Genomic DNA, 12,668 nt, shown 5'->3' on the forward strand with positions numbered 1-12,668 from the left:
AAACATTTTTGTTCATTTAATATATTTCATTATGTCAATGTTAGTGCAGCAATGTTCATGTTAAGTTAACTTTATTAGCTTTCTGCATTTACTAAGAAAACAAGCGACCTGGGTATTTGTCACTTTTTCCAAGTAAAAAATAAATTAGAAAATCAAAAATATGATATTAATTATTTTATTTAAATGTCATATGTACAGATAATATTGTTCAGACCTAAAAGAAAAAGGTGTCATCTTTCAACTAAAAGGATTCCATAAAGTCCTAAGGAAAAATTGATGTAGGTGATAGTGAAATGTTTAATTTTCTGCTTGCAGAATAGCTTCTCTTTAAAAGGCTTCCAGCTGAGTTAAAAAAGCATTATTTTTAGTTTTTTCCACTTTGTATTGTTTTACATACAATGCTCCATATAACTCTTACTGTATTTTACCTATATGAAGCAACTGATAAAACAGACAGACTCAGGACTGAAATGTCTTTGCATATATCGGGGGAGAATCCTCACACAAAGGAACATTTATCAGGGGTGGCTCTTCCTCTGCTGAGAAAGGGAGCAAACCCAAGAGTCCAGAAACAGATGATGATCTTATCGAGAAAGCCCTCTTCAGTAATATCATCAGCTTGCTCTTGCCAAGTCTGGCATTTCTGTATCATGTGTATTTGTGATGGAGAGAGAGGGAGCGAAGCTGTGCAAGCTACGTGTAACTGGGATAAAGTGCCTACTCAACCCACCGGGTCTGCACAGTGTTATAATATAATTGGGAATCCTTTTTGCCAGTATAGAGTGTCCATGTGAGAATGGAGTGTGCAGTATTCCTCTTGCAGAAAACTGCAGGAAGGGCTCTTCAGCTACATTGATTGCTTTTGTATTTTGGTTTTGTTGTATTTTTGTAAATATTTCTACACCCATTTTTCCTTAGCACACACAGTGAATAAAAAACCTCTTCAGCTTTGCATCATAGATGTGAAGATGGGAAGTTATTCAGAAATACAAAAATAATATGTTTTTTCCTTCTTGCATGAGATTTAGACTTTGAAAACAGAGGTGGGAATTACCCTTGCAGTGGAGCAGACTCAAAGCTAAACCTAGTTACTTCTGATTTCATGTTAGGGTCAGGATTTCACCATGATGGCCTTTTTATTCATTGAAAAATCTGAAATTTAACTTGCAACTATTTGTGTCTAGAGCTGAAGAAACCTGAGCATGTTGAAGTTATTTGAATAGATTCCTTGTCGTGTTGTCTCATTATGTGGGATTAGAGCACTGTGCATTGCATGTCTATGTCACAGCCAGTGGAGTAGGGTCGAGAACCATCCATAAATCAGAATGTACCTCAAACTTTCGTGTTTTTTTTTTTTCTTTTTTTTTAAGATGATTGAAAAGATAAAAGGATCTTTTCTTCTTTACCAGTTACCCCTTTGGCTCTAGCCTTCTGTAGTTCTGTCCCTAGTATTCTCCTGGGTGCAGTCACCCTCTTTCCAATTTCTTGAACACAAGGCAACCACAAATTTAGGGACATGGCAATGTCTTTGTTGCGGTCAGTAGCTGGAAGAGTGAGCAAGCACTGCCTTTTCTTTGGGATTCTGTCAGGGAAAGAGAACTCAGTGTGTCAGCATATGGAAGTGCATAGAACAGGCTGCATTAATGTTGCCTGTCTGTAGACTAGATGCTGATATTAACAGAATATTTTTCATATTTTAAGGAATTTGCTGAGAAACTGAAATGAACTGTAGACTTGGAAACAAGTGAACAAATCATTGACATTTCTTAGAGTATATTGTGTAAATATCTTTAACTTGCTTGTCTTTTTCACTTCCTCCTTTGAATAGGTTTCTATAAATTTAGCAAATCAGCCCAAATAAAGAAAAAGTCTATACAGCTGTGTAAGATTGTTCCGCTAAGAAGCTAAGCAGACTCTAGCTGCAGTGTCCTTCATGTACTCCTTCCTAACTAACAAGAAGAAAACAGTACTTTTTGTAATAGTTCAGCTTAAGCCTTGAAAACAATTTTCATGACATGTTTGATGGACAATTATTATGTGGGTTTCTACTAACTATACCCTTAGTAGTTATTCAATTTCTCTGCTGTTTAGCATTTCTTTAATTAACAGTGCCGGCACCCTGAAATTCAGAAGTTGCATTGTCATTTCAAATTGATGTGTTCACCGCTGTAGGTCTGTGCTTTTCTAACCTGATATGAGATCTTGTGTTCCTGCTAAATTCCATGCATTATAGGAGTGTGAGGTGCTATAGGAATGTAAGACTGTTTCTTTTGTATTGGATTTACATAAGCATGTAAATAATTTACATATATAGTACAAATTTTTATTTTTGAAGTGTCAGTACATACACTTCTTTTGAAACTGTGGTCTCTGAAAACTGTGCCAGTGTTGTGAGGTATAATGCACCTTCACATCACTGAGTTTAGCTCTGCATTGCAGTTGGGAATCTGTTGTACCTACACCTAATGTCCCAGTAAAAAAGCTGGAGTACTGTGTCAGTGTGGTGGTATTAGCCAGAGCCTAGTGTGTATTAAATAATCAGTAATGAAACTATTTCTCAGAATAAATAAATAAATAAATAAATAAAAATAATGTTGCCTGCACTAAACTATTATGATCTGGCTACTTGGAGGTAGAGAATGGTTTAGACGTTTAATAGGCCAGTTTTCAGGCCTGGAAGTATGTATGTGTTTGCTCACTCCTGCAAGGTTTCTGCCTCCCTCTGTTTCCTGAATATCTTCTGTTCCCATGTCTTCAGGTTGAGTCTTTGTATCCTGAGCAGACCCAACTCGAAACTTCAAATGGTTCCTTCCTTAGACTCCCCCTCTCTTGACTTGTTTTTGTTGTTTGTTTCTGTTTTCCTCTTTCCATGCTCTTTTTTTTTTTTTTTCTTTTTTCTTTCTGAATATCTTTGTCTATTCTTTCCCTACCCTCACTTTCAGAATGTTCTTTCCTTCTCTTTATTGTCCATTGTAGGACAGTGCTGTTGAAGATAAGGATAGCACCTGCACTCTCTGCCATTTGCACTACTAGCAGCAGGTAGGAGAGATAAAGAAACTACTTCTGACTTTCAAGACCCTAAAGACAGGTAGTGAACAGTAAGGATTTTGTTACAGAGGATGGAGAAGCTTCTTCCTTTGTCATCCTTACCTAAAGTGCACAGCTGCCCTGTGGCAGCATTGGCAAGGTGGAGCAATGTTAGGCAGCTCAGTTAGGAATGAAGCAGCAGGTAGCAACTTCTCCTGCTTTATGTTTGCTATCTGGACCTAATTCTAAGTATAGGCAAAGGAGAGTGGTTGCTTAGAGAGGTGGGTTATACCTGTGGGTTATCCTTGTGTCTGAACCACACACAGCCATCGTTCTAAAATGTCTTGTTGACCTTACTCCTTAGAATGGATAGGACCAGGGAGGAATGGGGTTGGGGAGGAATTTATTGGGGTTTGCAGTGACATCAGAGAAAGGAAGAAGGCTGCTCAGTTCAGAAGCCCTTCCCTGGAAACAGCGGCAGCAGAATAGCAACCCTCCCTCCAGGATGACTCTCCAGAGCTGTTCTCTCAGCTTCCCCAAGTCTGCTGTTCCTTCCATCCTTCTTTCTTAAAAGTGGCCTGGCCCTATTTTCTCTTCTTTGGGGCAGCAAAATTCAATTTTACCTTTGCTTCTGGACAATGAAAATAAGTTTTTTTTTTCTTTAATCAAGGCCCTGCAAATGCAATTTTCATTGCAAAGGAAACAAAAACTTCTTTCCAAGATTGATTGTAATTTAGTCTGTTACTCTTCGGACTCTAGTGTGAATTTGTCTCATATATATGTGAGTCTTTATAGAAAGATAGTTACAGCACTTGCATCCCACAGCAAACTTGTGCTGCAAAACAGATTTTACCCTGAAACCGCCCAGATCTTCTCATTTCAGAGTGAGTGTGCTGGAGACTGGGTGCAGTGCTACCAGCTGTGGAGAGATGTGAGCTCACACTCATTCGTGGGCTGAATTAGGTAAAAGGATGTATTAAATCCCTGACAAACAAACATGGTGATGTTAGATGGTTGGCTATTTTCAAAACATAGCCACGTGAATTGCTGTTTTAGCCAACCCTCTTCCACAATAGCAGTGGCAGCTTTCCAGCCAGTGCTGGAAGCAGATGCAGTATTCATTCATTCGTTCATTCATCCATTCATTCAAGAAGTGCCATGGCTTAGCACATTTCGGGTTATTGCTTCAGATTCTCAGTTACTTGTTTTAGAGTTTTGGGCTATGGAATGTGTTCTGTGGAAAGAGAATGTTTCTGTTTTGCCACCTCCATTATGTTATCTTTCCCAGTGCAATTACAAGCTAATTCAAAGCTCTTTGTGTTAGGCTAATAGCTTCTGATTCTCTGCTGTCAGCCAGTGCCTCTTTGTGCACTTCTAATGCTGCTTGCCAGTTCCCCTACCACTTACCTATGAAGCACATTTTTTCCAGACTAGAGTCTCATCGTAGGCAAATCATTAATGGAACATCAAAAAGATCCCATCTGTGAGAGTTACATATGGCTAAAATCACAATTATCAAAAGTCTCTCTTCCTCCCCCCCCCCCCCCAATTCTTATCCACACAATAAATGTAGTTGTCAGCAGGATAAGTTCACGCATCGGATAAGGTCACAATTTCATTTAGTGACAACTTCCAACAGCGCGAACTTGCAAGGTTCGATTTATTAAAGAGTCAGAAAGGATAAGATCACTGCATGGCCAGCCTGATTTATCAGGGTTTGACTGGAGTACTTGAATAGAGAATGCCATATTTCAAGTTTATGTTCAAAACTGTAGTTTAGTGTGTGTTATGTCTCAGAGACTTGAAAATTGAGGGAGGAGAATTTAGAGGAGGTATCTCAATAACGCAGTTTATGTCTGCCAAGCAAGCGTACGAGCATTTCATATCAGAAATACCTTGTTAAGAACCCTGTAAGTGGAAATGGGATAATTCTCTGCTGTCTGTGAACTGCTGTGTGCAAAAATACACATATTAGTTTGTTCCAGTATTAATTGCAGATTCTTCCTGTGCACGCAGCAAGGCAGGCAGATCTTGGGATCTGAGCTGGGCCATGCTTACTTAAGAAGTTATGAGAGTGTTTTTCACTCCCTCACTAAGACTTCAGAGCAGTCCTTGTTTGAAATTACAACATATACAATTTCTCTGCAGTGCAAAAACATTCATTAACACAGCCAGGTGGCTACGCATAGGAAATATGCAAAGATAGAACCATTTGCTGGTGGAAATTGGTAGAGGCCCATGATGTCAAATAACCAATCTCTAATTATAGCAGAAAAAGAACTTTCTCATTCTTTTTAACTGATACCACTTAGAAAGATATTCCTGATAAAACAAAAACAAACAAACAAAAAATCTACTACTGCCAAAGCCATCAGTGACTTGGTTAGAAATGTTAAACATTTATAAATCTGGATAAACTTATTTCTGAACAAAGTAGTTCCCTTTTTCTCCCCTAAAACTTAGCTGATCATTCACCTTCAGACTCCTTTGTTTCTTCTTCCAGAATGTGGGCAGATGGATGAGAGCCAGAATGGTTTTGTTCACAATGCTATTTATAGTTGAATTATTCTGGTATTCAAACTGTGGTCAAATTTTGTTAAGGGCCAAAAGCTGTTGTTGGGTTCATCTACATGACACATGGATTGTTTAAAATGATCATAATTTTGCTTTAAAAGAAGACAAAGTTAAATTGGCTCCTCTACCTTCTGTTTTATGCAAGCCTTGTGTGTCATCCCTAAGACAATATGTATATGTAAGAAAAGAATCCTAAATTGAGTCCTTTCATTCTGGTTTTGTATCCACCAAGGTGGCCTAATATCTTAAAAGCCATGGGATGTTTTCTAGCTGTGCTAGTGAGTCATGACTTGGGGCTTCTTTTACAGTGCAGCTATCATAAGTCTTTGAGTAATCACAGACTTTAAAAGTATGCTACATCAACAAGATAAGAGAAACAGCCCACAGCACTAACAGCATTATCTTTTACCAAAATTGATTAGCCCATACTATGTGTCTCAAATATTTTGTATAAACTTACTCAGCAAGCTGGAAATAAGTGTGTTCCTGAAGAATAAGCTGGGAAAGAAAATGAATAAATAAATAAATAAAATGAACAAACAGCAACAACAACAAAAAACACCACAACTTTGTAGCAAGGAAAAATGAAGTAAATATCAGTAAATGGAATGTCTCAAGTCTTTTTTTTTTTTTTTTTTTTTTTGCCTAACTTGCAAAAACTGAAAGCAGGGCACTACTTCCTCTCTGCTTATATTTCTTAGTGCTACTTTTGTTATGCCTCTTGCTGTCCTTTTCAATAGGCCAGTTGATGGGTGTAGGATGAAAGCAGAAAAGTACAACTGCCTCTCTGATTTGCCCAAGGAATCATGAAATATATCACATATTTTATTCCAGGTGTGTGTATATGAATACTGTTTATTATAATTTGCTGTTAAGGGAAGAAACATTATGTTCAGTGTTCAATACTGAGGTGGTCTGTTGCAATTATGGGTCACTAGAAACTCCCTACAGTTTAGCTGTTTAGAACTTTCAGTGTTTAGAATTTACAGTGTTTAGAATTTTCATCCTTTACTTCCCTTTTCTCCCCACTGTTGGTATTTTCCATGGCCAGACACCTGTGAAGAGTCAGTGCCAGCTGAGATTTTGCAATTCTTGCTGCAAGTTATGGGAGGGCAATGAAATCTCAGCCACTCTTGCTTTTCCTAATGTAATCTGTCACCACAGTTTTGATACCACTTACGTAATACGAAATTTCAGAGGAGCAAAATCTTGTAAAAGAATACAGAAAAGTTTCAGGCTCCTTGCTCAGTGGTCAACAGAATTCATCAGAAGATTTTTAATAGTGACATTTGCAATCATTCTTTTACAACCCCTTGTACCAACCTCTGACCTGCCCCTGCTTAGTGCAGACAAAGGAGCATATACAATGATTTTACAAAAGGGATGAAGACGCAGGATCTAATAGGAAAAAATAATCTTAGCAGATGCTTGTAGACCTCACTTTTCAGTATTTTTTTATATCTTACATTCTCTTAGCATTATTTTTTCCTCCAAAATAAAGATTTTCAGTGACAATAATCTCTGTTAAGGATCAAACTGTAATGTGCTGCACCTTGCATGAATGTAGCCAAAACATGTGTGTTTGCCAAGACACTTGAGCAAGTTGTGCTTTCCCAGCTCTAAAACTCATGTACACACATGATGTTAAAATGGCTGCTGGTAATGGTGACCATAGAGAAATTTATTTTTTTTAGAAAACTATGATCAAGGGAAGGTTATGAAGCAAAACCTTTTGTAACCCTATTGTCAATCTGCTTCTCTCTATTACGGTGGTCTTGATGGAGGGGGAAATACAACACCTTCAGTACAACTCTGCATGATGCTGCCCCACCTGCAGTGCACTTCAATGTACTAATACATGCTGGAATGTATTGCCCAAACTACAATGTGGGACTCTAACAAAAGGGAATAAAAGAGAGAAGGAATCTGTATTAATTTACTCAATTATCAAATGGAAGAAAAAATACACTTTTGGAAAATGGTGTCTCATTTTTATGTCTGCCTTAAACCTGAAATACTTATCAGATATTAGATTCATGTTATTAATCTTACTTAAAATATAAAGTGTAATGATGTGTACCTTAAAACTTAGGTAGCTTTTGGATATCACTGGATGATCTGCCCTAAGTTTGTCGTTCTTAATCCATTAAAAGACAGGCCTGCTTGTAAATCCACAGGTGCAGATAAGGAGTCACTGTTTGACTGTGTCTGAACTCTTTTCAAATGAAAAATGTCAGTGGCAGAAAGGGAGGCTGAATTATTTTTTAAAAGGGTTTTCAAAGATTCTCATGATTCCTCTGGTATCAGTTAAATGTGACATGTCCGTAGACATAGCTGTTTTTTAGTGAGTAAAAGCAAGCTAATACTACAGTTTTCATCCCTATGTAGAAATAAAATGTTGCAGCTTTTGTAAGTGATCAACATGTTGCTTTGTAGTACCAGAAAGATTCCCATCTTCCGTAATTAACATACAAAGATATTTTTTAAAGTCCATACAACTTGTGACTTTTTTTCTGTGAGAGGGAAAAATGCATGTATATGGATGCATATATATCATGTGTAAATGATATATAATAAATCCATAAGCTTTGCTGCTTATATACTGCCATTTAAACTGTCATAGCCCTGTCATGATGAGAACTCACCCGCATGCATGCAAGCTTTTGTCATGTGATACAGCTCTATTTCCTAGATTTGTTCCAGTTTGCAAGAAGGACCTGATGCACAATTTTGAGTAGTTTTGTAATCTGCAACACTCAGAGGTGAAATTTAGATTTCTGCGCTTGGAAATGGAAGATGGAGCCAAGTCTCCTCTTTGGAAAATGGTCAAGATTAACTCCTGTGGACAAGGAGAACATTCGCCGTCTGGCAGTAGCATAAATCCAGGCGTTCATGGGAATGGTTTGTTGGGGGAAGTCTGTGGAGACTGCCTGCAAGCCAGGAGGAGTTACTCACTTCCTCCGGCCCAAGGTTAATTTCTCAGCAATTGCCAGCTCTAAATCTGGGACGAGTTTACTTCTTGCATAGTTGGACTTCCCACTGTTTGTGCAAAAGCAGAGTCCTGCTTTGGGGGAGAGTTGTTGAGAAGGGATGTGCTGCTACAAAAGGCAGGAATTGCAGCTGCATCTGAGAGGTGTGGGAAGGGAAGCAGGATTTAGTACATGGGCTGCAGCACAGTGGTGTGAGTTCTTCTGGTCCCGGGGACAGCAGAAGATTTTCAGCTTTTGTGCCTGCCTGTGGGAAGGTCAAAGCTGGGAAGTACAATGGCACTTCCCAGATCAGTCCCCCTTACTATGTTTCATCCCCCCTTAAAGTTGGAAAGCAGAATTTATTTGAATTGTTATAAAGAACAATATTGAAATTGTGTATATGAACATAGCTGTTACTACACTGTAATGTCTGTTCATAGGAAAACAGAATTCTTGAGGAGACTGCTTTGCAATGAAAAAGGTCCGGAGTATTTTTTTTTTTATCCTGAAATAAAGTAAAAAATCAGAAAAGTTTAAGTGAATGACTGTAACACTTTTAGGGGTTAATTTTGAAGTCCTTACTTTCAAAAATAAAATATGCATATGAAAAATGAATAATTAGTACACACTAAAAAAAAAAAAATCACTCTCTTTAGCCCTCATTGCTTTTACATATTTTGTGTTAAAACCTCAGTCTAACAAGTTAAGTTGGGGGGCGGGGGGGGTGGGGGGGAGCTAACTCTGAACTGTTACTGCCTGTAAAACCTCACTTAGTTCAAAATATTTCTTTTTTAAATTCAGTAAATATTTCTAGTAGTTTCTTCAAGATCAGTGGAGTTGCACTGGATTCTATCACTATGAGGTATGTCTCTAAAGTTTTTAGGAACTGAATGCTTCAGAATGCGGTCTTTTGACAGCCAAATGGATCGAGGAGGTTCACGCACTAGGGTGCATGCTGTTGCACTTCCAGCTATCATCTTCCCCCTCCTCCTCATTTCTTAAGAACTTTCTTGAAACCACTCTTCTGAATAAAAATGCCTTCAGACTGTACTGTGTGTGAAAAGATGCAGGAAAGAAAAGGGACTTTCTAAACCACATTTGAATATAACTGCAAGGAAAAAGTTTGTTTTTCTTTTGCAGGATGACCTGATCGGTTGTTTTTTCAGACAAGTGTAATTAATGCTCGTTTCTGGCGTCCTCCAAACCCTGCAACAATGAAAACGGAGGTGGCTGTTGTCAGGGCACGAGTGAAAGTGCTCTAAGCACCTCTTGTTCTCTTTGTTCGCAGGAGAGCTGGAGGTGGTCCAGAAGGATGGGGAGCGCAAGATCCAGAGCCGGCAGCAGCTTCCGGTCGGAACAACGTGGGGGCCGTTCGCTGGGAAGATGGACCTGAACAATAACACCTTGGTATGTACACGCTCCCAGACGCTTCGCCGCGGCACGGTGCAGTCTGTGGGGAAATAGCCTGAGTTATTGCCCATCCGGAGCATTTGAAAAACAGGCATTGTTGGCTTTCGCGGACAGTGGTATTTGGATCTTTTCCAACTAGTTCGCCTATGGCAACCGTCCACATAAAGTTATGTGGAGCACAGGTTAACAATATTCAACTTGTTATTTTACAGCAGAAGGGAGGTGTCGCTTCCTTGTTTGCTGAACCAAGCTGCTGCCTTTCAGTAACGCTATCTGACTTTTAGTGGCTTTCTAAGTTTTTCATAGCATTAATAGCTGAATTTTTCATTTATATTAATGGATGGTATAGAAAATAAATAGCTATATTAGTTAAGGCTACAATTCATCAAATTTGACTCATTAGCAAGGTTGCTGAACATAGTGAGATATTCTGGCAGATTAAAATTATTTTGGAAGATATTGAAAGTCACCTGTCATATAATATATTGTTAATTAGCCTTTTTAAATATTATGCTGATTGCAGAAGGTATGTGGGCCATATTACTTATAAGTAACACTTTGGTGACCTCAGTTCCATGTGCTGAAAATCATTGTCATTCCTAGGTCTTCTTTTCATTTTTTATTTGTATCAGTTTTAAACCTGAGCGTCAATATTATTTTTATATAGTTCAGATCAATTTTCTGAGAGTGTCTGGAAAGGTGATCCCTTAATGAAAAAAAAAAAAGAATATCTCTAGAAGAAGAGTTTTAGGCCATCTTGGAATATGCATTGCCCCGCAGGATACTACTAAAGAACCATTATTTTCAACTCGATCACTGGTTCCTATTACAGACTTTGCATGAATGCATTAACATAAAGTCCCACTGAACTATTTCACAGTAGTGTATTACATACATTTGGGGCAGACACTGCTTTGCTGTAAACTGAGAAGCTAAACTTCCCAGTGTTGGGGATATTGTTCTGCCGTTGGAGAACCTGAAGAGAGTGGGGAGTGCTGAGTTACTAAAGTAGCATCAGGGGGAGCATGATAGAGGGCATATGTGGACCTGGGGAAAAGGGGGAAACTGAAAGCCTTTAACTCCTCCCTGGAGAACCTATTCCTATATGTTAGAGTTCTGTTTCTAACGCTTGCGGGATATGTTTCTTTCTATAAACATGCCTATTAAAAATACAGTGATGCATTATATTGTTATGAGTATATACTAGCGATTTAACACCTTGGTGTTTAATAGACTCTGACATAGTTTATTAATCACAAGGTGTTACAGAAAGAGACATAGAAGCTTTGTCTAAGTTTCCTGGAGTTCAGTATTCCCAACCCAGGTCAGATTTCCCATTCAGTCACCTCAATAAAGGATGGATTTTCAAAAGTAGTGGACGCTCAAAGCTTCTTATTGTTAGAAAAGGGAAAATGGAAAATTCGAATACCTGTCTCCATTTTCTCTTCTTCATCTATTTCATTTTTATTTCTTCATCTATTTTATTCTTAGTCTCGTAGTCCATTAGCAGACTCAAAAAGTTTTTCATAAAATTTCATTTGTGACAACTACTTGCAATTCAAATATTTTTCTAAGATTCCACCATCGCTACTCTCCTCAAGTTCCATGCAATTACCCTATTGCCCTTTCCACTTCTACCACTTCTTCAGGTATATAAGACTTGCAGATATTGTTAAAATATAGGAGATGATGTTGGTTGATCCTACATTATGAAAGTTATCATTATTGGATATCTTTAGGATCAATTTGTGACATATCAGCAATTGATTATATTGCTTCATTTTTATATTCTGAAGCAGAGGTAGAGCAACTGCAATCCTTCTGGCAGGAGCTTGCTTCTCCTTCAGTAGCACAGGCATATATTAAGGTCTGCTATTACTTTGAAATTTGGGCAAATACCACTTCTGCTGTAACAAAAACAATTAGCTAATTTGTTTTTTAATGAAATTGTAGTGAGACAATTTCTCAAAACAGTGAGAAGAGCTGACTTTTTAGTTTAGTGATTATGATTAGGTGGAGCAACTTTCCCAGCCTAGTTCAGAGAGATGTGGGATAAAAATGTTCAGAAGGACTTTCCTCACTAAACTGGAAAAATACTCCTTTGCTTCTTGTCTAATTAAAAACCATAAAGTCTATTTTTGCTGACATGTGAAATGTTTTACTTTTGTTATGCTACTAATATAAATACATTTTGAAATCTGAAAAAGTTCCTGTAAACATAAATGAAGTCCTTAGCAATATTGTTTTGTCCCCTGAGCATCTCTATCCATTGAGATAGTCAAAACTGAACTGGATATGATCTCAAGGAATTTGAGTTAACTTCGAAGTTGAATCTAACTTTGAAGTTTGCCCTGCTGTGAGGAGGAGTTTGGACTGCATGACCTCCAGAGGTCTCTTCCACCCTGAATTATTCTGTGATTCTAAGTAGTTTCTTTTTTCTCAAATATCAGGTGTTTCCTGCAGTTCTGCATTTGTTACCTGAAAATGCTGTGTAAAGGAATTTAAACCTTTTGATAGATCTTTAATTTACTGTTTAAGCAACACAAACACAGTGCACAGTGCCAGCTTCTGCATATCTTTCTTCTTCTTCTTCTTCCTTTTTTTTTTTTTTTTTTTAATGATTCTGGTTTATTTACGATCTTTCTGTTTGCTTGACACGTTTGATTACTTTTTTCACTGGCATACATG

General features: G+C 37.9%; 1 protein-coding gene across 4 annotated transcripts in view; it reads left to right on the top strand.

Annotated features, from left to right (window-relative positions):
- Positions 1 to 12,668, top strand: part of ZFPM2 (zinc finger protein, FOG family member 2) — a 315,579-nt gene that overhangs the window by 145,706 nt on the left and 157,205 nt on the right. For all 4 annotated transcript variants that reach the window (XM_080579452.1, XM_080579451.1, XM_080579453.1 and 1 more), the window contains one exon: positions 9,859 to 9,977. In XM_080579452.1, the coding sequence (XP_080435578.1) occupies positions 9,859 to 9,977 (119 nt within the window). The remainder of the gene's footprint in view (positions 1 to 9,858; positions 9,978 to 12,668) is intronic.

The sequence above is a fragment of the Anser brachyrhynchus genome (assembly GCF_964034855.1).
Source record: "Anser brachyrhynchus genome assembly, chromosome: 2".
NCBI classification, from domain to species: Eukaryota; Metazoa; Chordata; class Aves; order Anseriformes; family Anatidae; genus Anser; species Anser brachyrhynchus.